This window comes from Trametes versicolor, assembly GCF_000271585.1.
Source record: "Trametes versicolor FP-101664 SS1 unplaced genomic scaffold TRAVEscaffold_3, whole genome shotgun sequence".
Lineage (NCBI taxonomy): Eukaryota > Fungi > Basidiomycota > Agaricomycetes > Polyporales > Polyporaceae > Trametes > Trametes versicolor.
This window is the reverse complement of record NW_007360323.1, coordinates 2432513-2456578: the sequence shown is the minus strand read 5'-3', so window position 1 is coordinate 2456578 and position 24066 is coordinate 2432513. Positions and strand designations below refer to the sequence as shown.

Sequence of the window (24066 nt, the reverse complement as noted above, 5' to 3'; positions counted from 1 at the left end):
GGACAAGGAGCGACTAGCTCGGACGCAGCCCGCGACCCTGTCTCTCCTCCGGCTCCGCGCCCCGTGCACCGTGACCATCGCTTGTCGCGTCAGTCACGTCACCCCGCGCACCTCGATCGTAAAGCTCACCGCCGTCGGAGGGCCTCATTTGCGTGCCCTCCACGTTCCTGTCACCTAGGTCGCTCACGGTCACTATGGATATCGATAAACTGTTCAAGGTCAGTGCGCGCTCGTAGTCATATGGTCCCGGTCAGTGACTGAACGTTTCTCTAGATGCCCAAGCTGCCAGCTGGTGGCAATAAGAGGCGAATGCCCGACAACCCTACCCCCGAGATGCTCAAACGGATGCGAATGGACACCGAGGAATCTGAACCGTCTGCGTCCGTTGAAACTGTTAACGGCTCGACGTCGCGCGGTAAAGGCAAATCACGGGCAGTCACCGTACAAGACGAGAGCGAGGAGGGTCAAGACTCCATGGAAGTCGACTTCGCGCCTGGTGGAGACGCCGACTATTTCGTGGAGGAGGACGATGAGGGCCGTTTCTTTGGTGGAGGATTGACGCAGGAGCAAAAGGAGATCTTGAACATATTTGACCAGGCAGGCGGTGAGGAAGCACGAGAAGACGTGAGTGCCTTCGACGCGTCTGTGGTCTTGGGCTCATTACTGAGCGTAGCGGGCTAGTTGGACGAGATGAGCGCTGTCACCGTTCGACGGTTATTGACGCGTTTCGAACGCGCTGCCAACAAGAACCAGGACCAGCGGTCAAAACATCCTGACGACCCTACGAAGTGCGTACTATGCTCGTAATGTGCGGTGGAACCCGTCCTCAACCTTGCGGCCCCCAGATTCATTGACTCTGAAGCAGACCTTGATGCTGCTCTCAAGGCCCTCCTACCACTCGCACAGTCTCCCGCCCTAGCCTACCCAGAGATCATCCGTTCTGGAGCGGTGGAACGATTGATCGGACTACTCAGTCATGAAAACGTGGACATTGTCATCGACGTCGTCGAGGTCATCCACGAATTCACAGACGAGGACGTTGGGAACGAAGGGGACGATGAGGAGGAGGAAGGCGAAGGGAGCCGCGAGGACGCGCTCAAGCAACTCATCCAAGGCTTCGTACGTATGGTCCTACCCGTGCACATAGCTGACAGCACTAATAAGTCCCGTAGCTTGACAACGCAATCCTGGAACTCTTGGTGGACAATCTGAGTCGTTTCAACGAGGAGGAGGAATCTGACAGACAAGGTGTATTCCATGTTTTGGGTAGGTGCAAAGCTATTATTTGGCGCTGCTGTATGCTGAACTTTCTTCCAGGTATCTTTGAAAATCTACTCGGTTTCAATGCGGACTTGTCCGTACAACTCGTGGCGAAAACGAAGATTCTGTCTTGGCTACTAAAGCGCACAGAGTCTACCAAGCGCGATGAGAACAGGGGCTACGCAGCCGAAATTCTCTCCATAGTGTTACAAAACAACAGAGCGAACCGCATAGAACTAGGAAAGCAAGACGGTGTTGAAAGTCTTCTCAAAGTTCTTTCAGTACGTACCTCCTCCAGTCTGTGACGGCCGAATCTAATGACTCCCAACAAAAGCGCTATCGCAAAAAGGACCCCGTCGATGCTGACGAAACGGAATTCATGGAGAACGTATTTGACGTCCTCTGCTCCGCCCTTGGCGAACCCGAGATCAAACAGCAGTTCCTGGACTCGGAGGGTGTAGACCTCATGGTGCTCATGATGAAGTGAGCTGAATGTCCTGTCAGGCAGGCCGCCTTTCTGACATCTATGCAGGGACAAGATGCAGTCTCGTTCAAGGGCTATCAAGGTCTTGGACTACGCCATGTCAGGGCCTGCGGGCACGGCTGCGTGTGAGACCTTCGTTGACGCGCTGGGCCTCAAGAACCTCTTCTCGACATTCATGGGCGGCAAGGTTCGTGGTGGCAGCTCCGTCTCAATGCACCGTCATCTTAGTCCATGTCACAGGCGGGCAAGAAGCAAAAAGTCACCGATGGCCATGCAGCGTCTGAAGATACCGCACATACACTGGGTATCGTCTCCTCATTGCTTTCCAACCTGGCCTCCGACTCCCCAGCTCGCATTCGTCTGTTGACCAAGTTCGTCGAGAACAACTACGAGAAGCCGGAGAAACTGCTTGAGATTCGAGACGCTGCCCAAGCACGACTAAAAGCGATGGAGAAGGAGATTGAAGATGAGAAGAAGGTGCGGAAATCACATCTCGTCCCTTGTATCTTCGTCTGACCCGCATATCAGCGAATGGAGGCTGACGGTGAAGAGATCGACTCTGAAATGGGTGACCTCTGGTATTTGCGTCGTTTGGATAATGGCCTGTTCACCCTCCAGACGGTCGACTATATTCTCGCCTGGATTGTCATGGAGGACGACGGGGTACGACGTCCTGCGCACTTTCCTAGTTACCCTGCTAAATTTCTGCTTCTAGGTTCGAACGCATGTCCAAAAGCTCCTGGACCGAAAGAGCCAGTCTTTCAAGGACATTGTCAAGATTCTACAGATCTACCACGACAACGTCGACGAGGACAAGACCACTTCAGAGGGCGACCCCGATGGCGCGCCGTCACAACGCGAGATTCTGCGCAACCTCATCGCCTTCCTCGAAGCCTGCTGATTATACGGACAATGTATGAAGTACAATATGTGTAGCACTAATACGGAGAGCGCCTCCGGCGCGGTCGCCCAGACTATACAACGGAGAGTGCGGCCGAGGCAAGGAGCATGTCCAGCGCGCCCTTGGCCTTCACGAGCTCTTTTTGGAACCGGATCTCGGTCGCGACCTTCTTCCGGAGGCGGACAAACAGCGTATCGATGAGTGGTGACTGGCCTAGTACGGGGGTGTACATCTCTGTGCCGGGCGTCAGCAAGCCACCGATAAATGTGTGGGGAACACTGCTCACCGATCACAACGTTGGCGACGTCGCAGACCATCTCTCCAAAACGTGGGTCGGTGATGTGTTTTAGCAATAAACGTAGCACGGGCTCCAAGAGTACATCGTCGCGTCCAGCCAAGGCTGTCCGGAGACCATCTCGGTGGACCAGCTCTTGGACCAGGGAGAAAGCTGTGGTTGGTGGGACATTCTGCGGATTACCTCAGTATCGCGCATATAGCTGGAGAATAGACTATGCACACCTTGCGCAACACCGAGTCTAGCGCTGCCGAGTACTTGAAGTTCTTCAGGAGTCGGTCGTACTCGCGCAGGCTCTTCTTCCGTTTGCTCTCCACCTTCAGCTCGTCGACGTCGCCTACAGGTTTTGACTTCCGCTTCTCTTTTACGCGCCCTTGACCGAGTGCAGGAAGTGCACCGCCGAGGAAGGACTCGAAAGCACCTGTCCGTAGAGACGTGGCCGAGAAGAGGTCTCTCGCCGCAGGCTCGGACGCCTTCGGTTGACGTCGTCGTACAGACAACGTACCGTCTGACATCCCAGTGGCAATATGTGTTTCGTCGGGCTGAACGAAGCACAGTCAGGCGAGGTATGACATTGAGAGTGGGGAAGTTGCTCACCGATATCGCCATGCACAGTATAGGCGCAGGGTACCGCATAGTATGTACGACGCGGTATGTGCTAACGTCGTACACCTTGACCATTTGGTCCAAGCCTCCGGTCAGAACCCGACTCGCGTCCGAGTTGAACGCGAGCGAGGTGATGGTCTTCTGGTGATTTGACATGGCCCTCGTACACCGGCCTCCCGCTACCAAGTCCCACACGCGCAGAATGGGGCCCGCCGTCGAGAGAGCGACGGTACCGGAGGGAAACATGAGGACCTGTTCCACTGGGTGAGTATTGCGAGTGCTGCCCTCGCCCGAAGGTTCTCCCATGACCATCTCGCATTCGCCTGTTCTTGAGTCGAACAGGCGGACAGTCGCATCGTAGGAGCCGGTAAGGATGTGATGGGGGTTTGAGGTGGAGACTTGACCTGTGCGGACGTAGTCGGTGTGGTCGAGGAAGGTGGTAATAGCTGCTTGTGATGGGACGTCCCACAGCTTCACAGTGGTATCGTCGGAGCATGATAGGACCTGCGTCTGGTCCAAGGCAGAGAATTTGGTGACATGTACGGGCTGTTTGTGGGAGTCCAGGGTACGGAGGATGGCACGGGAGTTTATGTCGAACACCTACAAGAGTTGCGCTTAGGACCAAGTACGCATGCATGTCGGGGAGTTTTCATGACCTCCGACAAGCGAGAACCGTGTATACACGTACCTGAATGAGACCACTGTCGTCTCCTGCAACTACGAGCTTCCCGTCCCCTCGTATGCAGCCACTCCGCGCGACATCCTTGAACCGCGAGATAGTCTTCGTGACCTTCTGTGTCCTAGGCGCATAAATCTGGACGCGAGTCGCAGCAGTTACCGCATAGCGGTGAGGCTTAGACGGAGCAAAGTGGACGGAGGTGACGGGGGCGTATTCCTTGATGAAGACCGGGTGCCGGTACTGCCGCCAGTACCGGGACTCCGCGTTGTGTTTGGTGGTGGCGGGGCGGGCATGCTTACGCACGACGACCGGCTGGTAATCCATGGCGAAGACTCGCAAGACGTGGGGAGCAGCGAGCTGCTGAAGACGGAGGCGCGTTCGCGGCGCTCGTGGACGAGCACAAAAAAGTTCAAAAAAGGCAAGTGCAGCGGTGCGGAGAAGGCGGACACGTGACGGGCCGATAAGAGATCGATTGATCGCTGTCTGACCGCTCCGCCAGTTATTTTTCGGCGAAAAGTGTACATAGCCCGGGCCCTCCGTCTCTCCTTGCTCTCAGGTCTCTCTCAGTCCCTCACCCTCACCCTCCTCCTCAGCTTCCCCACTCCCCCCTCAATCCGCCGCCATGCTCCTCTACAGCGACGTTGTCTCCGGCGACGAGATGTTCTCCGACGCCTTCCCCATGTACGCCCTTCCGCCGCTGTGATCTGAAGGCTACCCGGCTGACTGTCTGTGCAGCAAGGTGGTCGATGACATCGTGTACGAGGTCGACTGCCAGACGATCACCGTCAAGCCTGGCGCGGACATCGATATCGGCAAGTAGCCGCATGATCTACCCGAGCGCGATCGCGCTGACCCCGCTCTTCAATCTAGGTGCCAACCCCTCCGCGGAGGACGCAGACGAGGCCCTCGAGGAGGGGGCGACGACGGTCAACAACGTCGTCTACTCTTTCCGTCTCCAGTCGACGCAGTTCGACAAGAAGTCCTTCCTCACGTACCTCAAGGTGCGCTTCCCGATCTCGTCCCTGGCTGTGATACGCGAGATCTCACACATAACATCTCGTTTGCAGGGCTACATGAAGACCGTCAAGGCGCACCTCCAGGAGACGAAGCCCGACCGCGTCGACGCCTTCGAGAAGGGCGCGCAGGCGTTCGCGAAGAAGCTCGTCGCCAACTTCAAGGACTACGAGTTCTACACCGGCGAGAACATGAACCCCGACGGCATGGTCGCCCTCCTCAACTACCGCGAGGACGGTGTTACCCGTACGTTCCTCCTCGCCATGCGTCCGCGAAATACAGCTGACCACGATCGTAGCCTTCTTCACCTTCTGGAAGGATGGTCTCAAGGAGATCAAGCTCTAGATGTCCCGCTCGCTCGCTCCCATCCCGTCCACCTCGGATCCTTTCGCTTTTACTTATGGCGCTTATTTGGTGGTGTATCAGTCGGTTTCTGTAGGAAGAGAAGTATCAGCATCATTGTATCCCCCCAAAAGTCGCCTCAGTGCCCACAATGGATTGCATGTCACATCACAGGACTTGCATACAACGTTGAGCTCGAGCACCTGAACTTCATTCAAGTCACGCAGTGAGAGGGTTTGTCAAGAGCGTCGACTAGTAATATTTTCAGGCGGGGTGGTCCCCGACTAATACATAATAAGCGTAGGGTTATTGCGATGCATCCAGTGGTAAACCCAAAAATCAGAGCTCGTCGTGGTGGTCGTGGTCATGCTCGAGGACAACCTGCTCAGTCCCGACAGGCGTCTTGTTGCCAAAGGTGACGTTGGGGTCGAGCGGGTTCTTCGCGTTCTCCTCGACGAAGGCGATGAGGCTCTCGAGGGAGCGGTCGCCGTCGTAGTCGATGAAGTCGCGGGTTCCCGCCTTCTTGAACTTGAGGGTAGGGAAGCCAGAGACACGGAAGGGCACAGTGGGAGGGAGGTCGTTCTCGGTCGCCTCCATCTTGACACTGTTCCGCGCAGAATAAGTCACGGCACTCAGTATGAAGAGGAAAGAAGCTTACATCGTGACGCGGTCCTTGACGTTGGCGAAGTGCTCACCGAGCGAGTCCCAGGTGGGCTTGAGACGCTTGCAGTGGCCGCACCTGCAGCACTACGTCAGTCGTGGTCATAGTTTAGCAGCACGTAAGACGTACCAGGTAGCGTAGAACTCGACGAAGACGTCCTTCTCGTCGTCAAAGACAACCTCCTCAAACTGCTTGCCAACAAGCTCGAACACGGGCTCGTCCTGAGTCTCAGGGATGGGCTGGCTCTTCAGCTGGGGCTCAAGCTTGCCGTCAAGGAACTCGTTGAGCATGGTCTCGAGGGCCTCGCCGGTGATCTCCTCGCTCTGGTCGTACGGGTACTTGAGCTGCTTCTGGAGGTCCTGGAGGACGAAGCTGGGCCACTTCGCCTCGTTGAGGTTCAGGGCGCGCGCGTGGTCACCGAACTTGACGGCGTCGATCCAGACGAAGTTGACCTTGCCCCGGAACTTCGCAGCAACGGGACGGACGGTGTCGAGGTACTCGCTGAGCTTCTCGTCGGTGGGGTCGACGAAGAGGTACGCGAGCGGCTTGCCGCTGGAGGCGTAGGTCTGGTAGTTCTCCGCACCGACCTCGTCGATGATGGGGATGGAGAGCTCCTGGATCCACTCCTCAATCTCCTTCGCGGTGGCAGAGGAGATGGGGTAGGGGAACTCGGTCTGGGGCTCATCGAAGTTACGGAAGACGACGATTGCCGGGGGAGTAACGCCAGCGGCCTCCGCGATGGACTCGTCGGTCGTGAGACCGAACAGGTAGTCGTCACGGTGCTTGTTCGCGGCAGAGCTGAATTCCGGAGCAGGGACGGCCGTCGTCGACGGCAGGAAAGCAAGTGCGACGATCCGGTCTGCCTTCTTGAAGTCCTCGTAGTTCTCCTTGGTGACCTCAGAGACCGCGGGCAGGGATTGCCTGTGGCAATGTCAGTACAAAGCAGCCAAGAAACGCGCTGCAACGCACTTGGTCATGTAGCTGATGATGCCATCAGCCTTGCGGGGGCCAGTGTAGTCGGAGTGCTCCCCGTTGCGGTAGACACGGAGAGTGCTGCGGTCGACGCGTTAATGCTGGCCGCGTTGGAGTCATGACAAGGAACGTACGGGTATCCCTGGATACCATTGGTCTGGCAGAACTCGGCCTCGTCAACGCAGTTAACCTTGGCGATCTTAATGTTCTTCTCCTTGAGCGCGGTAGCGGCCTCCTCGTAGTGAGGGGCGAGAGCCTTGCAGTGACCACACCTACGCCTACTCAGCACGGCAAGCGGTTGTGTTATGATCACGTAACATACCAGGGTGCAAAGAACTCGACGAGAATGAGAGACTCCGGGTTTACGACAGCATCAAAGTTGTCGTGCGTGAGGTCGAGGACGTCCGAGCCAAGTACAGCGGAGAAGAGGGCGAAGGCGGCCGCCGAGGTGAACAGGCGCGAGAACCGCATCGTGCGCGAGGGGGTGGTGAAGGAACGGAGGGGTTTGGGCGGTGGCAGAGACCGCTAGGGTTTATAAAGACGCAGCGCTGTCGACGTGTCACTATATAAGCACCATCACCCGAGCCGAGCCCCGCTGCCAAATGTCCCACACAGGCGCCCGTCTCCTACGCCGGCCCCTTGACATCAATATCCTCCGAGCATGCCTCGCGTGCGGCGTTTATGTTCCTCAGCCCAACCTCCCCGTGGGTGAGCGCGGACTCCGTCCGGCCTTAGCACGGACATATAGCGCATCATCGTCTGTCTCGACCCTCATTTAGCCCGCTCCGGCCAACCCATGACTGACAGCACCGCAAGGCACATAAGAACCGGTCGAAGCATACGTGGCATTTCCAGACACCGTCCTCCGTCGTACACACTACAGAGACCCAAGGTCGAAGTTGCATCCCCTTTGCCGCCCCCCTGCGTACGTCTTGACGCTCGTCTGGAACGGCCGCGGCGGCGGGAAGTCCGACACCGGGAACGTGTGAGCCCCGACGGTAGGCGGGGGCGTGGGTACTGAGAACCACCGAGTGTCAGCAAGCTGTGCGGGTCCTGAGCATTGAGAAAACTGCAGAGCTTACTCTTTCGGCGCTGCTCCGAGTTTCCATTCCCGTTCAGCTTCGGCACCAATCCAGATCCAAATCTGCTCGGGGGTGCAGACGGCGGGCGCAAGTTGGACCCCGACGACGTCCGTGAGCGCACCGGAGGAGGTGCGCTAGGCGGCGGAGGCGGGGGTGGTGCGCTCGGTGCTGCACTATGGCGCGCTGGAGGTGCTGAGGGTGGAGGAGCAGGCGGGGCCGATGGCGGCGGCGGCGGTGGCGGAGCAGCAACGGGAGGAGGGGCGTGCCTGGCAGGAGGCGGAGGCGGAGCTGCGGGGACTGCAGCCGTCTCAGACTGTACCCGCTGCCGGACAGGAGGAGGCGGAGGAGGTGCCTGTGTGCTCCTGCGTGCTGGAGGTGGTGGTGGCACTGGGCGCCCGTGAGACGCGGCGCTACTTTCGCTGTTATGCACGGCTAGAGAAGAGGGACGCGGTGGAGGTGGTGGTGGCGCACGCCCGCCTGCACCTGGAGGTTGAGGGACCTTGCGGTGTGGCAGCGCTGACGATGGCCGTGGAGGTGTCTCCGGCCTGCCTCCGCGACTTGCTGGCGAGGACGTGCGAGGGGGTATAGCCGGCGGCGCTGGTGGGGAGGCCGCGCGAGGCGGGGGCGGGACTTTGCGTGGTGGAGGAGCCGGTGCGCTGTTGAATGTCGAGGGAGGGCGCGATGGAAGAGTCGGCGCAGCACGTGGTGGGAGGCTCGGTGTAGCTCGTGCTGGAAGACTCGGGGACGATCGCACTGGGAGGCTCGGAGCAGCTCGTGGGGGCGCCGGCGGTGCAGCGGGGGGTTTGGCGGGCGATGGTCGGTTGGGTGGAGGTGGGGGCGGGGCAGCAGGCGTGGAGGACGTTTCGCGCTTGGGTATCGAGGGTGGTTTCCCTAGCGCAGGCGGTTTACCTGGCAGACATGCCGTGTCAATTGTATCCTTGGTACCGCATAAAAGCAACGTACCCAGTTGGCTTGACCCAGCCGGCTTTAGCTTGGGCATCCCACCCGCAAACAGCCCCGCGAGCTGTGGAGGACCTCCGCCTCCAGAGGACGAGGGGCCCATCGCAGGGGCTCCCATGCCACCTCTACCGCCACCCCCGGCCCCCTTGGGCTTCTCGATTATAGGCGCACTGCGGTCGATTGTTTCGGCCTTTTTGAGTTTCTTGCCAGCCTGGATCTGCTTGAGCAGGTCCGATGAAGCCATCTACGTTGGATGCGAGGGGTGTCGTGTGTCCTGGTGCAAAAAGAGTGAGATGTGGACCGCAGCGCGGATGTTCGACGCGGGCGGTACGAGATAAAGATGCGTAGACGCCCAGCGGCACTATTGACATCACCGCGCTTGCAGTGCCACAGGTCGGTCCAATCGCGCTCGCAGTGAGCTCAGCATCGTGCGAGCACAACGGCCATTTTAGCCAAGGCAGTCAGTTGGAATGAATGTACGATTAGGGGCACAGTGGGTATCCAATATGTACTACTAGTGATCACAAACAATACACTAATCCCCGCTCAAAACATCGGAGAGTGCGGCCGCGCACAGCGACTCATGGCCGCTGCCGCTTAGTGGACGGGTGGGACCGCAGGTTGTTCGCTCCGAGGTCGAGCGGGGGTAGCTCCGGACAGCTGCCGCTGCGCCTGCGTGTATGTCCTGGGGTGAAGTCTTGTGCCTCCACGCCGTCCGCAGTCGTCGGCCAAGCACTGCGCAGGTTCGGCGACGAGCCCGACATGGGCGGGGACCTCGGCCCGCGCAGCCTGCCTGAGCCTTGTGCGCGCTCGTGCGAGGTCAGCGGGGGTGACAAGGGCGTCGGGACACCATGCCCTGGGGAGCCCCGCATCGACGACGAGGGTGTGTCAGGCGTGGTGGGCGTGCGCACGCGATCCGGGACCGTGAGGTGCTGAGCGGAAACGGGGCGCGGGCTCGACGGAAGGCCGGGGAGTTGGAGGCCAAGGCGCGATGGAAGAGGGCTCGATGGTCGGGAGGCGCGCAACGAGTGTGGACGGCTAATGACCAAGCGCTTTGCAGCGGCGGAGGATTGGCTTCCGCGCCACGAACCGGTCTTTAGGCCGGCACTAGAAGTTTCCGCGTTGGCTTCTGCGACGGGTGGCAGCTCGTCTCGCCCGCCGAAGGTCCTCCCCGACGCGAAGGACTGGCGCGGGGCACTCCGCCATGGCAACTTAAGAGACGTTTCCCCCGGCGAGCGCAGATTCCTGCTTCCTTGACGGGACAGCATGCTTGAGACCTTCTGACGCGAACTGCTGCTTGTCGTGCGATTGAACGCGAACGTCGACGTCGACTGATTCGAGTAACGCGCGGTGGGCGTGGCGTCGGAGGAAGACTGTGACACGGTGTAGTCGGACGGGGTCGCAGTGGTACTGGGCGACCATATCTTTGTGTCCTTCGTGTCCCTCCGCTCCCTCCTTGAGGGGGTTTTCGCCGAGGAGAGGCGCACAATGTCGGAACCAATGATGCTGAGCCTCGCCGCCTCCATGTCCTCGATCACGACTTGGACGTGAGGACGCTGTCGCTTCGGGTGCCTAGGCACGATGGGCCCGGTGTGGATGTGCCGTTGGAGCTGCTCTTCAAGCTGCTCGACATACTTGACCTGGAAGGGCAGAATCTGCCTTGCTTGGAGGTCGGCGAACATAGGCGTATCTCCAATGCGTGGCGGAGCACTGTAAGGGGCAGTTACAGGCGGCAGCGGCTTGTTGTATCCTCTAGGAGGACGCGATGGTCCGGGGCTACCAAGCACAGCAGCACCGCGGTTGGGGGACCCGACTGGGGAACTGCGCACCGTAACAGGTGAAACCTGGCGCGAAAGTTGCGTGACTGGCAAGGGAGTGGGAACACGAGAAGTAGGCAGAATCGGTTCGGCGTCCTGATCTTGCGCTACCAAACTATCGACCTTGTAGTTGAAAGCCACTGGGGGAGGACATGAGGTACGCTCTACTCAGAAAAGAAGAAGACTCACTGAGCACGATCAGAGCTCCGAGGCTGAAAGGGATAAATTGGCCGAGCACGTTGAGGCGAATGACGTTCGGGGCGAAGGTTAGAATATCGATAAGTAGGAGGCTGACTGCTCGTGCGACTTGAAGATTGGCAGACTGCGAGACCATGACACGCCACCCATACTTGCGATTCTCCCAGGCTAGACAGCGAATGGCAACGTACAGCTCCAAGAGGATGAAGCCAATCGAGGTGAGCAGGGCGGTGGGCAAAAACCTGATGCATCACTTTCATGAGCGACGAATAGCAAGGCGTAAACATAGCCACCCACTGAATCTTGACACACATGGCGATCCCCAACGTCTGGATGAACACCATGTCCCCTGTGTTAGTGGCGTTGAAAGCCAATATAAACGCTGCGACATGTCAGAACATGCAACATGTAAACGCATTGAAAACATACACAGTGCGATGACGAGAGCGGTGCACAAGCAGTAGAACTCCACGTTGGTTGTACTGCGCTGTTTAAGGTGCAGCACAAGGACGGCGAGACCGATGAGGCGCGCGGCCTGGGCGGCCATATTGGCCCATGCGACTGTGAAAGCTGCGTATGACCGCATGAGCCCGACGCTCTCATTCCAATGAGTATGACTCGTACCACAAGCGGTATCCGCGCCTCCAGGATCGTAGGCCAGTATGGAGCAGAACTCGGCAAAGCTCGCGAAAACGAAGCACAAGTTCAGAGTGAAGACTAGTGCCGCCTCATTAGAGATATTCTGAATGCCCGCCAGGCGGCCCTCCTCCCGTCGGGAATACTTCTCCAGGTTTGCAGATGTACGCGCTTCGACATCGGCGGTTTGCGTGCGCGCAGAGGTCCGGCGAATGAAGTTCCAGCAGATATGACCCAGGAGTTGGAAAAATTGTGACCTGTACGCGTATGACACGCTGCACCAAAAGACCCATCCCAGCAAGAAGCCCGCTGTCGCACGACTGCGCGACTGCGGAGTTAGCGACTGCAACCAACACTTATAGACAGTATGGGTAGAGAGACTCACAAATCAGGGTGCCGCAAAAACTCTGCCGCAAGCGGATTCTGGATGTCCTGAGGGAGAAAGGCGGGTGTAGACATTCGCTGGTTCGTAGAATCGTGAAGGGCGCGGATTGCTGCAGCAACATGAACGGTCCAGCCAGGTATAAAAAGTCGAGACAGTCCAGCTGTTAACGCGAGAGGCCAGCTCGACAAGGAACGAATGGACTGGGTCAGGAAAGGGGAAGGTCGTGCTCCGGACGAGCGAGGCAGTCGGAGACAGGCATATGAAGATCAAAAGGGGGGTCTGCCGGCGGTTGGTGCGGTTCTATGGTGATGAAACTAGCGGGGTCGAGATCAGGTTGATCGGCTTTGCCACCGACCAGTGTTCAGGACCACAGCCGCTCGCAGCTCGACTGAGTCAAGTGAGACGCACTGCGTGCATATATTGGAGTTTTGGAGGAGAGTCGTTGGTCAGACGGAGTGAACGCTGACCTGCGTCTCCATAACCGTCCTCTCCGAATCGCCATAGCTATCTAGGCACGCGCGCCACGAACGCGGACGGCGGGTCGACCATCGGGCGGTTTTGAGGTATCTAGCAAAGTCTGCTTTCGAGATATTGTGGATGAAATTAGAGGGCGACGGCAGAAGCACGACGTGGAGGAGTTAAGCAAAGATTGTTCTTTGTCTCTCGCCGAGCTGTCAAGCTGCCTCACGGCCCTCAGCTGCCTGCAGCTTGGCAGACCCGAGATTTAGCGGAGAGGCGCCTACGGGCGACGGGCCGAGGCACGTTCCAGCGCTTAGCTTCTCAAGGACCCCGTAACCGTTTGGCACGTGGAACAGTCCGGGGTCTTACCGCTCACCAAATCAGCAAGAGCATGGCTGGCCGCTGTCAACGAAGCCATCGCCCTCCTCAAGACCCCCCTTCCTCAAGGTAAGTAGTCGTTTTCAGCCCTCTGTGCCGTCCCTGCCGCCCATAGTAGGAGTGGAAATTGATTTGGGAGCGAAACGGTGGAAGATACGTGCCGGAGGAGGATGGATGGCTACCGACTGAACCGGATGAGGAACATCGGATACTAACCTCTGGTCAACTCTGCAGATGCCGTTCGTCAAGAACCTCAAGTCCGACGCCTACTTCTCGCGTTTCCAGGTCAAGTACCGCCGCAGGCGTGAGGGAAAGACTGACTGTACGCTACACGATATACACACGATGTGAATTATACTCATCCTGCTGCAGACTACGCGCGCAAGCGGTTGGTGACCCAGGCGAAGAACAAGTAGTGCGTCGCAACACAAGTCCGTAGCTGTCGTTCCCTCCTGACTGTTTTACAGCAACGCGCCGAAGTACCGTCTGGTTGTCCGCTTCACGAACCGTGAGGTTCTGGTCCAGATCGTGTACGCTCGCCTTCAGGGCGACTTCGTGCTGTGTGCTGCGCGCTCGAAGGAGCTCCCCCGCTACGGCATCAACCACGGTCTCACTAACTGGACTGCCGGTATGTTCCCAACCCATTGCATGTCATCTAGTGCTCACGATCCTTTTTTCCCACTCTTAGCATACGCGACCGGCCTTCTATGCGCGCGTCGTGCCTTGACTAAGCTCGGCCTCGCTGAAAAGTACCAGGGTGTTGAGGAGCCCGATGGCACTCTCACCCTCACGGAGGCGCTCGACGAGGAGGATGCCCCCCGTCCCTTCAAGTGCTACCTTGACGTCGGCCTCAGGCGCACGTCTACCGGTTCGCGTGTGTTCGGTGCTCTGAAGGGTGCCAGCGATGGTGGTATCTTCATCCCCCATAACCACAAGCGCTTCCCCGGCTACGACGTCGAGTCCAAGGAGCTCGATGACGAGGTCCTGAAGAAGTACATCTTCGGTGGCCACGTCGCGGAGTACATGGAGTCCCTCGAGGAGGAGGATGACGAGCGGTACGTGCATATGCAATCATGCGGGGGATTCAAAAACTGAAAGCCCGTTTAGCTTCAAGAAGCAGTTCGCCACCTACCTTGCGGACGGTGTCGGTTCCGAGGACATGGAGGAGATCTACACCAACGCCTACGCCGCGATCCGTGAGGACCCCACCTTCAAGCCCAGCGACAAGTCGAAGGACTGGGCCTCGGAGAGCAAAAAGTTCCGCACTCCCAAGCTTACGCTGGAGCAGCGCCGGGCTCGCATCCAGGAGAAGATCGAGGCCTTCCAGACCGAGCACGCCGACGAGTAGATATACCTTCGCGTTGTTGGCCTCACCGCCTGTCCATGTATTACGCTCCCTCTACGCCGCCTATGACACTAAAACCAGGCTATGCTCTGACATGCTTTCGCTGCATATATTACACGTGTGATAAGCTGTTCAACTGCACTCTCTAAGTACACGCTCGAAGAAACAATCATCGCCCCAATGAAGTGTCAATAGTATGGCGAACCCACTCAAACAGAGATAGCTGTCCTCCTGGTCGGTAAGCCTCTACATGCGAGATGCGGCCGTCCCGATGCGCCCTTGACGCTGTGCAACCAATGTTATCGTGGTGAAACGATATTTGAAAGTTTCTGCAGGCACGTCGTGAGCACGCTTGATGCGACGGACGGTGAGACGGCACTCACAACACACAACCCTCCCATTTCCCGACGCTTCTGCCGCTGAGAAGATCCACGAACCACGTTCCGTTGACCGTCTTGCACCGCTCAGTCCCGATGTCGCATATTCGATACAGCAGACGGCTGCTAATCTCGTCGACGAGCAGCTGCGTGAGCTGGAATATGGACGCGATTGGGAGCGTAGCTTGCGGAAGATGCGCCGTAAGTGTCGATGGCGAGGTTGTGGTAAAGCGGAGGGTATGCCTGCGAAGTCGCATTCAGCGTCAAAGACACCGACAGGGTGCGCAGTGATGCCATACCTGTCGTCGATGCGTAGCAAAGCTTCACCGCCGACCGGGTCCATCTTCTCGTTCTGGAGAGATCGGCCAAGCGCCTCACCGCTGTCTGCGACAGGGTCGTAGTGTACTCGCGCGGACACACCCGCGAGCCGCAGGGCTTTCACGACATGGTCGATCTCGTCGCGCACGCGCTCCCAGAACTCACGGTACTGCAGGATGTCGATGATAGGCTGTAGGAGCGGGGGTGGCTGTACTGCGGGGGGCACGATGCCTGGACGGAATATGCTAATCCTGCTCAAGCGCTGCACCTTCAGCACGGAATGCGCCCGTAGCAGGAGGACGTGCAGGGAGGAAAAGATAAGGTCGCATACGGGATCGGTACGTCCGCTAGACGTGATGGCCATACTGTCTGCGTCGACCTATGGAACATGGGTGAGCAACATGCCGTGAACGAAACATATGCGAAAAACTTACTAGCTCGAAGCGAAGCTCGGTATTTTGCCCAGCGTCGATCATGATGAGGCGCTCCGATACCTCGGCCGAAGCGGTAGGAAGGCTGCTCGCTTCCTTGATGAGCGCGGCGAATATCTCCTGCTCTACAACCTCGGCTTGCGCCGCGCGCAATCCGCCGTCCAGGGAACCGTTGTCCGGGTTGGTTAGGATGCTATGAGACGTGCACCGGTTTCCATCCGGGCTTGTCCGGGTCAGAGAGATACGCAAACGGGTCCGTTGGCGCACGGGGAACTCGAGGGCGTTTCCGGAATCGACACGGCCCATCGCGGCCATGCGGCCAATGGCACGTCTTCGGAATACAGGAGGAGCTACACAAACGTCAAACAAGCGCATACAACGAGACAGGCAATCGTACGTACATTCTTCCAGTCCAAAAGTGATCAGGAAATCCTTCGAGGTCTTGTCTGCCCCCTTTCCAATGACTGAGCCGAGGGGTAGAGGTGCAGGGATCAAGCCCCAGTTCCCTCGGCGTATTTTGAGCGCGTCCAACCAGTACTTTTCGCCAGCTACACGGCTTTCCTCCATTTGCTCGGCGGCTCCTTTGAAGAGGTCGGCGGCCGCGCGCAACGCCTTGTCCTTCCCGCCTATAGCCAGCTGCGCGTCGAATGCGCGTACGGACACTATCGGTGGGGGCTTGTTGACCACAGTCGCAGCAAGTGGCGCGGGCGGTAGTGAAGAGGCCTGCGAGGGCGTTGATGAGGAGAGCAGGAGGGTCAGGAGATCTCGCGCCTGGGTCATCTCTCCGAACGCGATGCTGCTCTCAGTCCAGTCATCCATGCTGCTATTGGGCGAGATGTTGACTTACTAGAGCTGAGGTAGCAAGTTCATGCGCATCTTGTAGAGCTCTTCAGGAGTCATCGTGTGAGAGGTCTCAGCGGGCGCATCATCCTCCATGTCGTCCTCCTCGTGTGGTGCCGCATCTTGGGATTGTAGCGGTGGCAATGTGCGCGAGTTCTTGTGTACTTCAAAAAAATCATGGCCGCGTTCTACGAAAATCCGCCGTAGCTTCGTCCCAACTGTAGCGGTGGGGTCTTCACGCCTAACATAAGGTCTTAGCAAATGGTATATATGAGGTTAAACTATATAGGTGGAAGTGAAAGGGGTCCCGGATGGACGGCATCCACTGGTGTGCCCTTCGTCGCATGATACTTCGACTTTTTTGCGAGCGCAACCAACGCTAGCGCCTTCAGCGGCAAATTAATTGCCACACAAATGGGCGGGTGGGTTTGCGATTCAGTCGTATCCTTGCAGTGGGCTGCGAGACTATGCTATTCGAGAACTCTCCTCTTCCTCCCCGGTATACAGAGCGCGTTGAGACTTACGGGCGGTAAACATGCTGCCCTTCCGGCGTGATATCCAAGAGCTCAGGTATCGGCTCGCCACTATCATCTTTGTAGGGGCGCTCCAGAGACAACTTGAGTTTCTTCCACGGAGGTTCCTCCACGAGGTCGGTCTGCGTGTGGTCCGGTGTTGGCACTAGTTGTGACATCGAAGCATAGGGCGTATCTGCCGCGTTCGTGCGCGATGACTCGAGGATTACGAGAGGTGAGTCAAGTTGAGAGAAGCAGGTCAAGGAGAACGCGGTGAGTGTGGCTGTCGAACCCTCGCGGTAGCTCCTCGCGGTGCGCGCCCACCGGGAGCGCGCGCGATTCGCGGCACGTGCCAGTGCGGGCGCCTGAAAGCGGAACGAAGGCCGCAGAGAACTCAGGGCGGAGTGCAACTTGACCTGAATCCCTCTCCGTCTTTTCCCTGTCTCCGCTCCGACCTTCTTAGCCGCATATATAAACCCGCTGGCCGTGGGCGCGATGGTCAAGAACACCCCCGGGATGACTCCGGACGGCACACCCGGCCTCACTCCGGCTCGACGTAGGTCTGAGGACGAACTGGACTCCAGTCGCGCGCACAAGAAACCGCGGACACGAGTAAGGTATGAGTCATGACACTACGCCCGTTGCATGATAATTGAACAACCACTTGCACAGCTATTCGTGCGGCGAGTGTCATCGGCGCAAACAAAAGGTATGTGAAAGGGAACTATACTGGGGAGGTCTGGTTGTTGACAAGTAAACTCTCAGTGCGATAGACAAGTCCCATGCTCGCATGTCAGTTCAAGCAAATCGTAGCGACCCTTCCTGCACGACACTGACTAGGTTTTCACAGTGCATCGCTCGCAAGGTCCCGGAGCTTTGTAAATCCTACACTCCTGGCAAAACCGACCAAGACATACATGTGCGCCTGGCTCGACTGGAGCACATTGTCGAAACCGCCCTCCCCCACTATTGGTCTCGCGGCGATGATACCCCCAATTCGGATGGCAGTGGTCACAATGACAGGCGACGCTCTATGTCTCCCGCTGACGACGGGAACCGCTCTCCGGCGGAGGACGAGGATCCGAGCGGAGGCATCTTCGAGAGCGGGAGATGGTTTGGGAAGAGTGCTTCTGGTATAGTAGCCGCACCATCTGTGCTTGAGCAGGTTTGTCCGGGGACTTCTCTGAGGGCGCTCTCTCATTGACATTTTGTAGCTGCAAAATATGGTCCCAAGCCAAGGACAAGACAACGAAGCCAGCAGTAGCTCGCACCAAACACACCCGGACATATTCAAGCCAGATCGTCCGCCGAGCCTAGCGCCCATAGAACAAACAGCCATCGAGCGACTCCAGCGGCTCATACAGGACTGCGGCTACAGCTCCGAACGTCTCCAGAACATGTACAACGAGCTGCCCCCTCGCAAATTACGCGATGATCTCGTGGACCACTACTTCACTACTATGTTCGTATGGCGCGACGCGTTCCAGGATGGTATCTCTGACCTTTACGTACCAGAAATTGGACCCGCTATCCAATCTCAGAGCATGAGTTCCGTGCTTCGTATGCGGCGTTCATAGCGAACGAACACAACCACGCGAACCCCAACAACATCCGCTTCCTCCCTCTGCTTTTCGTAGTGTTAGCAATATCTGTGCGGTTGGCGCCTGAACGTATCGGAGGGTCGGAGCAAACCAAGAAGACAGCGGGTTCCCGCTATTACTGGTGTTGTGAGTACGATTCGATAAGTTTGCGTCACTCCAGCTAGTCTAATTTGTCGCCTACAGCCCGGCGCGCACTTCTCATCATAGCTGCTATCCAGCCCGACTGCTTTGAGGTGGTGTTGATCAGGATGCTTGTGCGTGATTTCACTCATATATCCAGTATGATTCTGACTTTCTTGTAGAGCGCCCGCTTCCTCGTCCTAGACCGTCGCATGACAGAATCTTGGAGTCAATTGGGGGCCGCTGTCAGAACAGCGCAAGCCATAGGTTTGCACCGTGATGGCGCCGACATGGTAAGCTTACCATGCCACAACTTTGTTTCGTTGCTAATGTTTGTCCGCAGGGCATGGATTCGTTGCAAGTAGAGAGAAGACGCCGCATATGGTGAGCCCAGCACTCGTGTGATATGCGTCATGCCGATTTATCTTGCTCTTAGGTCAAATCTGTATCACGCAGATCGGTCGATCGCGTTGGTGCTAGGCAGGCCGATCGCAATTCATGACAGCTACACATCAACGCGCCCACCAGTGAATACAGACGAAATGACGGCAGACGGTCGTTTCAAGACGACGCCCCTCACCCAACCTACCCGTACGGCGTTCTTAATCTTCCGACATCAGCTTGCTGGGATCATGGGCCGCATGTCCGACTTCTTCCAAAACGTGAACTCTCCGCGGCACTACGCCGATGTCATTACCTTGGACGACGAGCTGCTCAAATACAAGCAAAACCTCCCACCTTTCTTCTCCCTCGACCCCGACACCTCATACGACCACTCTCATCCCTACATCCCTTTGCAGCGGTTCCTCCTCGTCACTGAGTTCCTCTTCGTCCGGATATCGCTTCACCGTCCATACCTCCTACGGAAGTTGGACGGTAACAAGTATGCGCGCTCCAGAAGCGCCTGCTTCGAATCCGCTCTCAAGGATTTCGAGATTCGGCAAGAGTACTTTGCGACGATCTCTCGTACCGGCCGCGACCCCGTCGCTAGCGCCTATCGTGAGTTCCAGGCAGCCATGATCGCCGGCATCTACTTGGTGCTCTATCCGAAAGGCAAGGACGCCGACCAGATGCACGCCGTCTTGGATAATTTCCTGGAGCGCCACGAACGCATACCGGAGATGGACGACATCACGCGGAGGGAGATGAAGATCATCGAGTTCCTGAAGAGCAGGTCGTCTCAACCCGGCGCTTCACCCGAAAGTGCCCCGGAGCACAGACCTTCCCCCGACATGCGCTTATACCAGGCCAACGCGCCCGCACTCGCCCACCTACGTGCAGTCGCGCCGAAGCCCCCTCATCACCATGCGCTCTCCGCCTTCTCTCCCTCCTTCGCCTCCGTCCCGTCTACACCAATGTCAAGCGCTGCCCACCACGGGTACGCCTCTTTGGCCGGGCCCTCGACTGTGCAGCAAGTCCAGCACCTGCAGCAGTCCGAGAACGCGTCGCACTCGGGCACGGGCAGCCCCGGGGGCGACGAAGACTCGACCGCACAGTCGCTGCTCGACCAGTGGTGCAATATCTTCAGCGGCGGCCCCGCAGTGGACGACGCGCCGTCGGGCACGGGGCTCCCGTGGGCGACGCCAGGCCTGGGGGATCTACCGGGGTGGACGGGTGCGGGCCATCCGGCGGTGACGTCGCCGCTCGTGGGCAGCGACGCGCTGCCGAACGTGGACGGGTCGGACTGGAGCTACTGGGAGACGTTGGTGAACCAGATCAGGAGTGGGGCCGTGTCGTAGACGGACACGGGTGTGCGCGGGGTCGGTGTTGCGTTGTTATGCTATTCACTAGATATTCGAGACTGATCTGTACGTGATGTGTTGTTGGACATATATAGAGGAACGCGACTCCTTTAACGAAGTCGTCGGCTCTTCGCACGAGCGAGTGAGATTTTACTAAGTACAACGGCGATGGCCCAACACCGAGTACGGTCAGGTTTAACATCCTGCAAGTCGACGACGCAACCGAACGATGTATGTATGCTATTGCACAGAACCAGACATGCTCACCTATTGATATTCTTCACCGTTTCCTCTTTTTGACAGGCTGCTCGCTACCACGTCCATAAGGTCGTGTCTCCGGTTCCTCCTCTATGTCGAACTCAGCCTCGGTTCTCTGTGTCCGACTGGGGCCCTGCAGCCAGCTACGCCTCCGATTGGTCGCCGACCCTGTGCTCTCCGCGGAGGCGCCGGATAGCTGCACGGAATGGCGAGATGACGTGGATGCATGAGTCGACTCGGTCGAGTTCCTTTCAGGCTCTCCGTACGAACTCAGGCGCCGCTTAGACTGCGGTCTTGGGTTCGTCCTGAGGTTTGAGCCAGCGATGCTTGACGTCGTTGCCGGGTCCCCCGTAGAGGTTTCCGGTGCGACCGGCCGCTCCCTCAGCTCCTTCCTATAGTCATACCGGGCGGCTGCTGTCAAGGAGTGTGGGCTGCTGGAGGGGCCCTGAGCGGTAGGTGTGCGGCAGTCGTCCTCAGATTCAGGCGACCTGCGGAAAGGCCGCGCTTCCCCTGCCGGGATAAAGGCATTCTGCGCGCGGGGAGGCGTCGCTAGGCGAGGATGCGACAGCGACGGCCTTCTCTCCGTCCGTCTCTGGGTGTCCCGGCCGGCGCTTTCTTGAGTTTGTGGACTAGTGTCGTGCGCGTTCGTCCTCCGAAGATGCCTGTCAAGCAAGCCCAACCCGTCTGAGGCGGGGGGAGCCGACCTGCGGGGCGGTGTAGGCAAGGAAGGAGGAGACGTTGCAAACGGAGAGGGCGTGGGAGTAGGTGATCTTCGAGCCAGAGGGAGCACAGGGGTTACAGATCGTCTGGACTTGGAAGGCGCACTACCGGCGGAGGGAAGAGATCTCGGCGTAGGAAGCCCACCGGGAGGAAGCGATCTTCGGGACGTGAGAGGGCTCGGTGTGCTCGACTCGAACTTTGAGACCTCCATATCGACATCCTCAGGCGTACGGCGGGCGCGAGACATCGAGACGTCCGTATCGGCGTTTTTTGGGCTTCGAGGGTTGTGGGCGGAACGTTCATCTACTGACGAGTGTCTTGACAACCTGGAATGTGCGGCGAGAGTCGAGAGGCGGCTGTGCATCGTCGTTGTGAGCCCCGGGCTTAGGTCGGGCGCTTCGTACAGAAGTTCTGGGTCCGGATCCTCCCTGAGGGCGTCCCAGAGCTCGATCCCAAGAGTATACGAGGGATTGGTAGTCGTTGAGCGGGTGAGGGTGAGTCGTACGGTGATGTCTTTTTGTGTTGCCAATCGCAGAAAAAATTCCTTCGAAGCCGTGCCGTCCCGGAAAGTCCATGACGATCGAACGTGGCTGTCGTCGTCCATCCTATGGGGTGCCGCATGTCGAGCGGGCCATGTCCTGTCAGGGCTGCTCAAGATTACCGTGGCGCTGAGGTAGTGATAGCTGACTCCGAATTGGCAGTCACAACGTCGCACGTAGATGTTGATGCATTCTGAGGATAGTGTGGAGTCTTCAAGTACAATGGTGTACGGATCCCTGGACATATTGCTCGTCAGCTTGCAACCAAGAGTGCAGGAACACAATTTACGCACCTGCTGGTAGTTTTGCGTATGCTGTAACCACACGCCTTCAGAAGATCGTGAGACCATGCAGCGATGTGTAGGTCGAACGCCTCATCCGACGACGCACTCCGCAGAGCAGTGTGTAGATGGACGTCGCGCTGGAGGTTGTAAGAAGCTGATGAGGGCCAATAAGGGATGTACGACTCTGGCTGACGCCACATGTGAGCCAGACTCCTCAGCTTGTCTACCGACATGGACGTCATACGAAAGTAGTGCTCCGAGAGCGCGCTGGCGGGGGTCATGGAGAAGGGGGCGATGGTGTCGAATGCGCCAATGATGTCGTGTAGCTGCCCCACCACCGCGCCGACAAAGTACTCTCCTTCAGGTCGGTGCGGTTGAGAGCGCAGAAGAAGGGCCACGATATTCCCGTCCACGGCGTCCTGGCAGGCTAGGAGCGCAATGCATGTGGGAACATTGGTATGTGGGTCCGTGGCGCGGATCGCGAGCAGCGGGAGACGAGTGCGGACGCCATACGGCGTGGTAGTGTAGGTCGGCCGGTGGTCGAATCGCACTTGGAGAAGCTGCAACAATTTGTCCCATGGGATGTTGACAAGATGGGAGCAACCTAGGAAGTCTCGTGGGGAGGACGCGAGTAGGAATTGGTGCAAGGATGATGTTTCCAGAGAGGGTCCGGCGCGCAGCTGGTCGGAAGAGGGGTACGGGTTCAGAGAGCGGAATGTGAAGTCGTGGTTAGGGAGGATAGGGCCCCATGCGAAGATTGTCTGGTCAGAAATACGCTTCACAATCTCCTCCTGCAAGCGAATGAAGGCGTATCGGCCTTCTCCATAGGTTGAAGGCATGTGCACTCCGAAGATCCCCATAAGCGAGTACGCCTCGTCTTCTTCTCGCGTCGTTTCGCGTTTGGATGCCCAAGACATACGACAGGCGACACTAAACTCCTCGAGGGCGCGCTCCCCAGTCAAGACCGCGCGATCGATCCCAGTGACCGCTTGGATTAGGTGGGCGAGGGTGTGCTTCGTGCCGAGGATATCCCAGGTGTTAGACAGGAATACGACGGTTCTTGGGGCGAGAAGCTCCTGTAGGGTCCAGCCGCGTTTATGCCATCGGCTGATTTGAAACAAGCTTCCGGGGGCCTCGAGCTCGACAGTGGTCGTGGTGGAGACATCGACAAGGTATACGTAGCATACATCCGCGTAGCGATACCAGTCGTACATCGAATTGATTGCTTCAGAGAGCTCGGAGCTGCTCGTCTGGTCGATGCAGCAGGCGTCGGTCCACGCGTATTCGTAGTCGTGCTCGGCCGCGACCTTGCAAAAGGCCTTAATTTTCTCGGAAGAGAAGAGGTGTACCACCGAGGACTGGTCCGAGTTGTCCGACACAAGATGTGAGCCGTTTCTGGAGGCCGGGTGGGCGTTGTGGATGTTTTGTACGTCTTGAAACGTCATCTCCGGATAGTGACGTTCGCCCTCTCTTGCCCAGACGTGAGACAAGATCGCATACTTGACGGTACGCGGATCATGAAAGGTGTGAAAACGACCCGTTGTCGTGTTTAGAAGTCTCATATCAATGACTCCTGCTTGTTTTTATATCAGTATCTGACCCTGCAGGGTAGCTATAAGGAACTCAAGAAGTAGAAGCCATTTCTCACCAAATCTCGCGCAATTAACCGCCGCTACGTCCAATGTAGTCTTCTACTTGCTTAGACCTCCCTTCGCGCTGTGAAAATGATGAGAGGGGCACCACATGATCAATGAGATAAGAGAGCATACACAACGGCATCCGCTCGCGGGTGGTAGAGTGATGGGGGGAAGGGTAAAGCAAATGAGCGCTCCGCCTGCCCGTCCCATACA

At 57.9% G+C, this 24066-nt stretch overlaps 11 protein-coding genes across 11 annotated transcripts; 5 read left to right on the top strand and 6 right to left on the bottom strand.

Annotated features, from left to right (window-relative positions):
• Nucleotides 1-194: 194 nt before the first annotated feature.
• On the top strand, nucleotides 195-2645 carry TRAVEDRAFT_115832 (DUF1716-domain-containing protein; the record flags this gene model as incomplete). The annotated part of the gene is made up of 11 exons (XM_008037542.1): nucleotides 195-218; nucleotides 274-624; nucleotides 682-788; nucleotides 846-1119; nucleotides 1173-1266; nucleotides 1318-1541; nucleotides 1595-1743; nucleotides 1793-1931; nucleotides 1994-2221; nucleotides 2273-2407; nucleotides 2460-2645. The coding sequence occupies 11 exons, from the start codon at nucleotides 195-197 to the stop codon at nucleotides 2643-2645; spliced, it is 1911 nt and encodes a 636-aa protein (XP_008035733.1).
• Nucleotides 2646-2718: 73 nt separating this feature from the next.
• Nucleotides 2719-4549, bottom strand: TRAVEDRAFT_35396 (WD40 repeat-like protein; the record flags this gene model as incomplete). Its single annotated transcript, XM_008036740.1, has 5 exons — nucleotides 2719-2879; nucleotides 2932-3112; nucleotides 3165-3482; nucleotides 3538-4146; nucleotides 4235-4549. The coding sequence occupies 5 exons, from the start codon at nucleotides 4547-4549 to the stop codon at nucleotides 2719-2721; spliced, it is 1584 nt and encodes a 527-aa protein (XP_008034931.1).
• A 298-nt stretch (nucleotides 4550-4847) lies between these two features.
• Nucleotides 4848-5584, top strand: TRAVEDRAFT_35395 (translationally controlled tumor-associated; the record flags this gene model as incomplete). Its single annotated transcript, XM_008036739.1, has 5 exons — nucleotides 4848-4906; nucleotides 4961-5037; nucleotides 5096-5226; nucleotides 5293-5485; nucleotides 5538-5584. The coding sequence occupies 5 exons, from the start codon at nucleotides 4848-4850 to the stop codon at nucleotides 5582-5584; spliced, it is 507 nt and encodes a 168-aa protein (XP_008034930.1).
• A 230-nt stretch (nucleotides 5585-5814) lies between these two features.
• TRAVEDRAFT_144227 (protein disulfide isomerase) lies at nucleotides 5815-7736 on the bottom strand. The gene is made up of 6 exons (XM_008037541.1): nucleotides 7537-7736; nucleotides 7349-7486; nucleotides 7212-7295; nucleotides 6372-7163; nucleotides 6240-6320; nucleotides 5815-6185 (listed from the first exon to the last, which is right to left on the bottom strand). Exons 1-6 carry the CDS (start codon nucleotides 7683-7685, stop codon nucleotides 5921-5923), a joined length of 1509 nt encoding a protein of 502 aa, XP_008035732.1. The 5' UTR covers nucleotides 7686-7736; the 3' UTR covers nucleotides 5815-5920.
• An 80-nt stretch (nucleotides 7737-7816) lies between these two features.
• On the top strand, nucleotides 7817-7993 carry TRAVEDRAFT_35393 (uncharacterized protein; the record flags this gene model as incomplete). Its single annotated transcript, XM_008036738.1, has 1 exon — nucleotides 7817-7993. The coding sequence occupies one exon, from the start codon at nucleotides 7817-7819 to the stop codon at nucleotides 7991-7993; it is 177 nt and encodes a 58-aa protein (XP_008034929.1).
• Nucleotides 7994-8040: 47 nt separating this feature from the next.
• Nucleotides 8041-9574, bottom strand: TRAVEDRAFT_27398 (uncharacterized protein). Its single transcript, XM_008036663.1, has 3 exons — nucleotides 9260-9574; nucleotides 8297-9205; nucleotides 8041-8231 (listed from the first exon to the last, which is right to left on the bottom strand). Exons 1-3 carry the CDS (start codon nucleotides 9498-9500, stop codon nucleotides 8092-8094), a joined length of 1290 nt encoding a protein of 429 aa, XP_008034854.1. The 5' UTR covers nucleotides 9501-9574; the 3' UTR covers nucleotides 8041-8091.
• Nucleotides 9575-9720: 146 nt separating this feature from the next.
• Nucleotides 9721-12569, bottom strand: TRAVEDRAFT_57115 (uncharacterized protein). Its single transcript, XM_008037010.1, has 6 exons — nucleotides 12293-12569; nucleotides 11896-12227; nucleotides 11701-11841; nucleotides 11569-11653; nucleotides 11263-11513; nucleotides 9721-11213 (listed from the first exon to the last, which is right to left on the bottom strand). Exons 1-6 carry the CDS (start codon nucleotides 12364-12366, stop codon nucleotides 9838-9840), a joined length of 2259 nt encoding a protein of 752 aa, XP_008035201.1. The 5' UTR covers nucleotides 12367-12569; the 3' UTR covers nucleotides 9721-9837.
• Nucleotides 12570-13363: 794 nt separating this feature from the next.
• On the top strand, nucleotides 13364-14578 carry TRAVEDRAFT_70197 (60S ribosomal protein L5; the record flags this gene model as incomplete). Its single annotated transcript, XM_008037540.1, has 5 exons — nucleotides 13364-13451; nucleotides 13502-13544; nucleotides 13597-13757; nucleotides 13818-14184; nucleotides 14237-14578. The coding sequence occupies 5 exons, from the start codon at nucleotides 13364-13366 to the stop codon at nucleotides 14475-14477; spliced, it is 900 nt and encodes a 299-aa protein (XP_008035731.1). The 3' UTR covers nucleotides 14478-14578.
• Nucleotides 14579-14853: 275 nt separating this feature from the next.
• TRAVEDRAFT_44798 (uncharacterized protein) lies at nucleotides 14854-17131 on the bottom strand (the record flags this gene model as incomplete). The annotated part of the gene is made up of 6 exons (XM_008036879.1): nucleotides 14854-15094; nucleotides 15151-15548; nucleotides 15604-15950; nucleotides 16002-16396; nucleotides 16448-16681; nucleotides 16965-17131. 6 exons carry the CDS (start codon nucleotides 17129-17131, stop codon nucleotides 14854-14856), a joined length of 1782 nt encoding a protein of 593 aa, XP_008035070.1.
• A 337-nt stretch (nucleotides 17132-17468) lies between these two features.
• On the top strand, nucleotides 17469-20412 carry TRAVEDRAFT_117517 (uncharacterized protein; the record flags this gene model as incomplete). The annotated part of the gene is made up of 10 exons (XM_008037539.1): nucleotides 17469-17569; nucleotides 17625-17661; nucleotides 17718-17744; nucleotides 17803-18117; nucleotides 18167-18414; nucleotides 18468-18679; nucleotides 18737-18807; nucleotides 18856-18966; nucleotides 19017-19057; nucleotides 19110-20412. The coding sequence occupies 10 exons, from the start codon at nucleotides 17469-17471 to the stop codon at nucleotides 20410-20412; spliced, it is 2466 nt and encodes an 821-aa protein (XP_008035730.1).
• A 1586-nt stretch (nucleotides 20413-21998) lies between these two features.
• TRAVEDRAFT_44796 (uncharacterized protein) lies at nucleotides 21999-23661 on the bottom strand (the record flags this gene model as incomplete). The annotated part of the gene is made up of 3 exons (XM_008036878.1): nucleotides 21999-22031; nucleotides 22082-22169; nucleotides 22226-23661. 3 exons carry the CDS (start codon nucleotides 23659-23661, stop codon nucleotides 21999-22001), a joined length of 1557 nt encoding a protein of 518 aa, XP_008035069.1.
• Nucleotides 23662-24066: the final 405 nt, after the last annotated feature.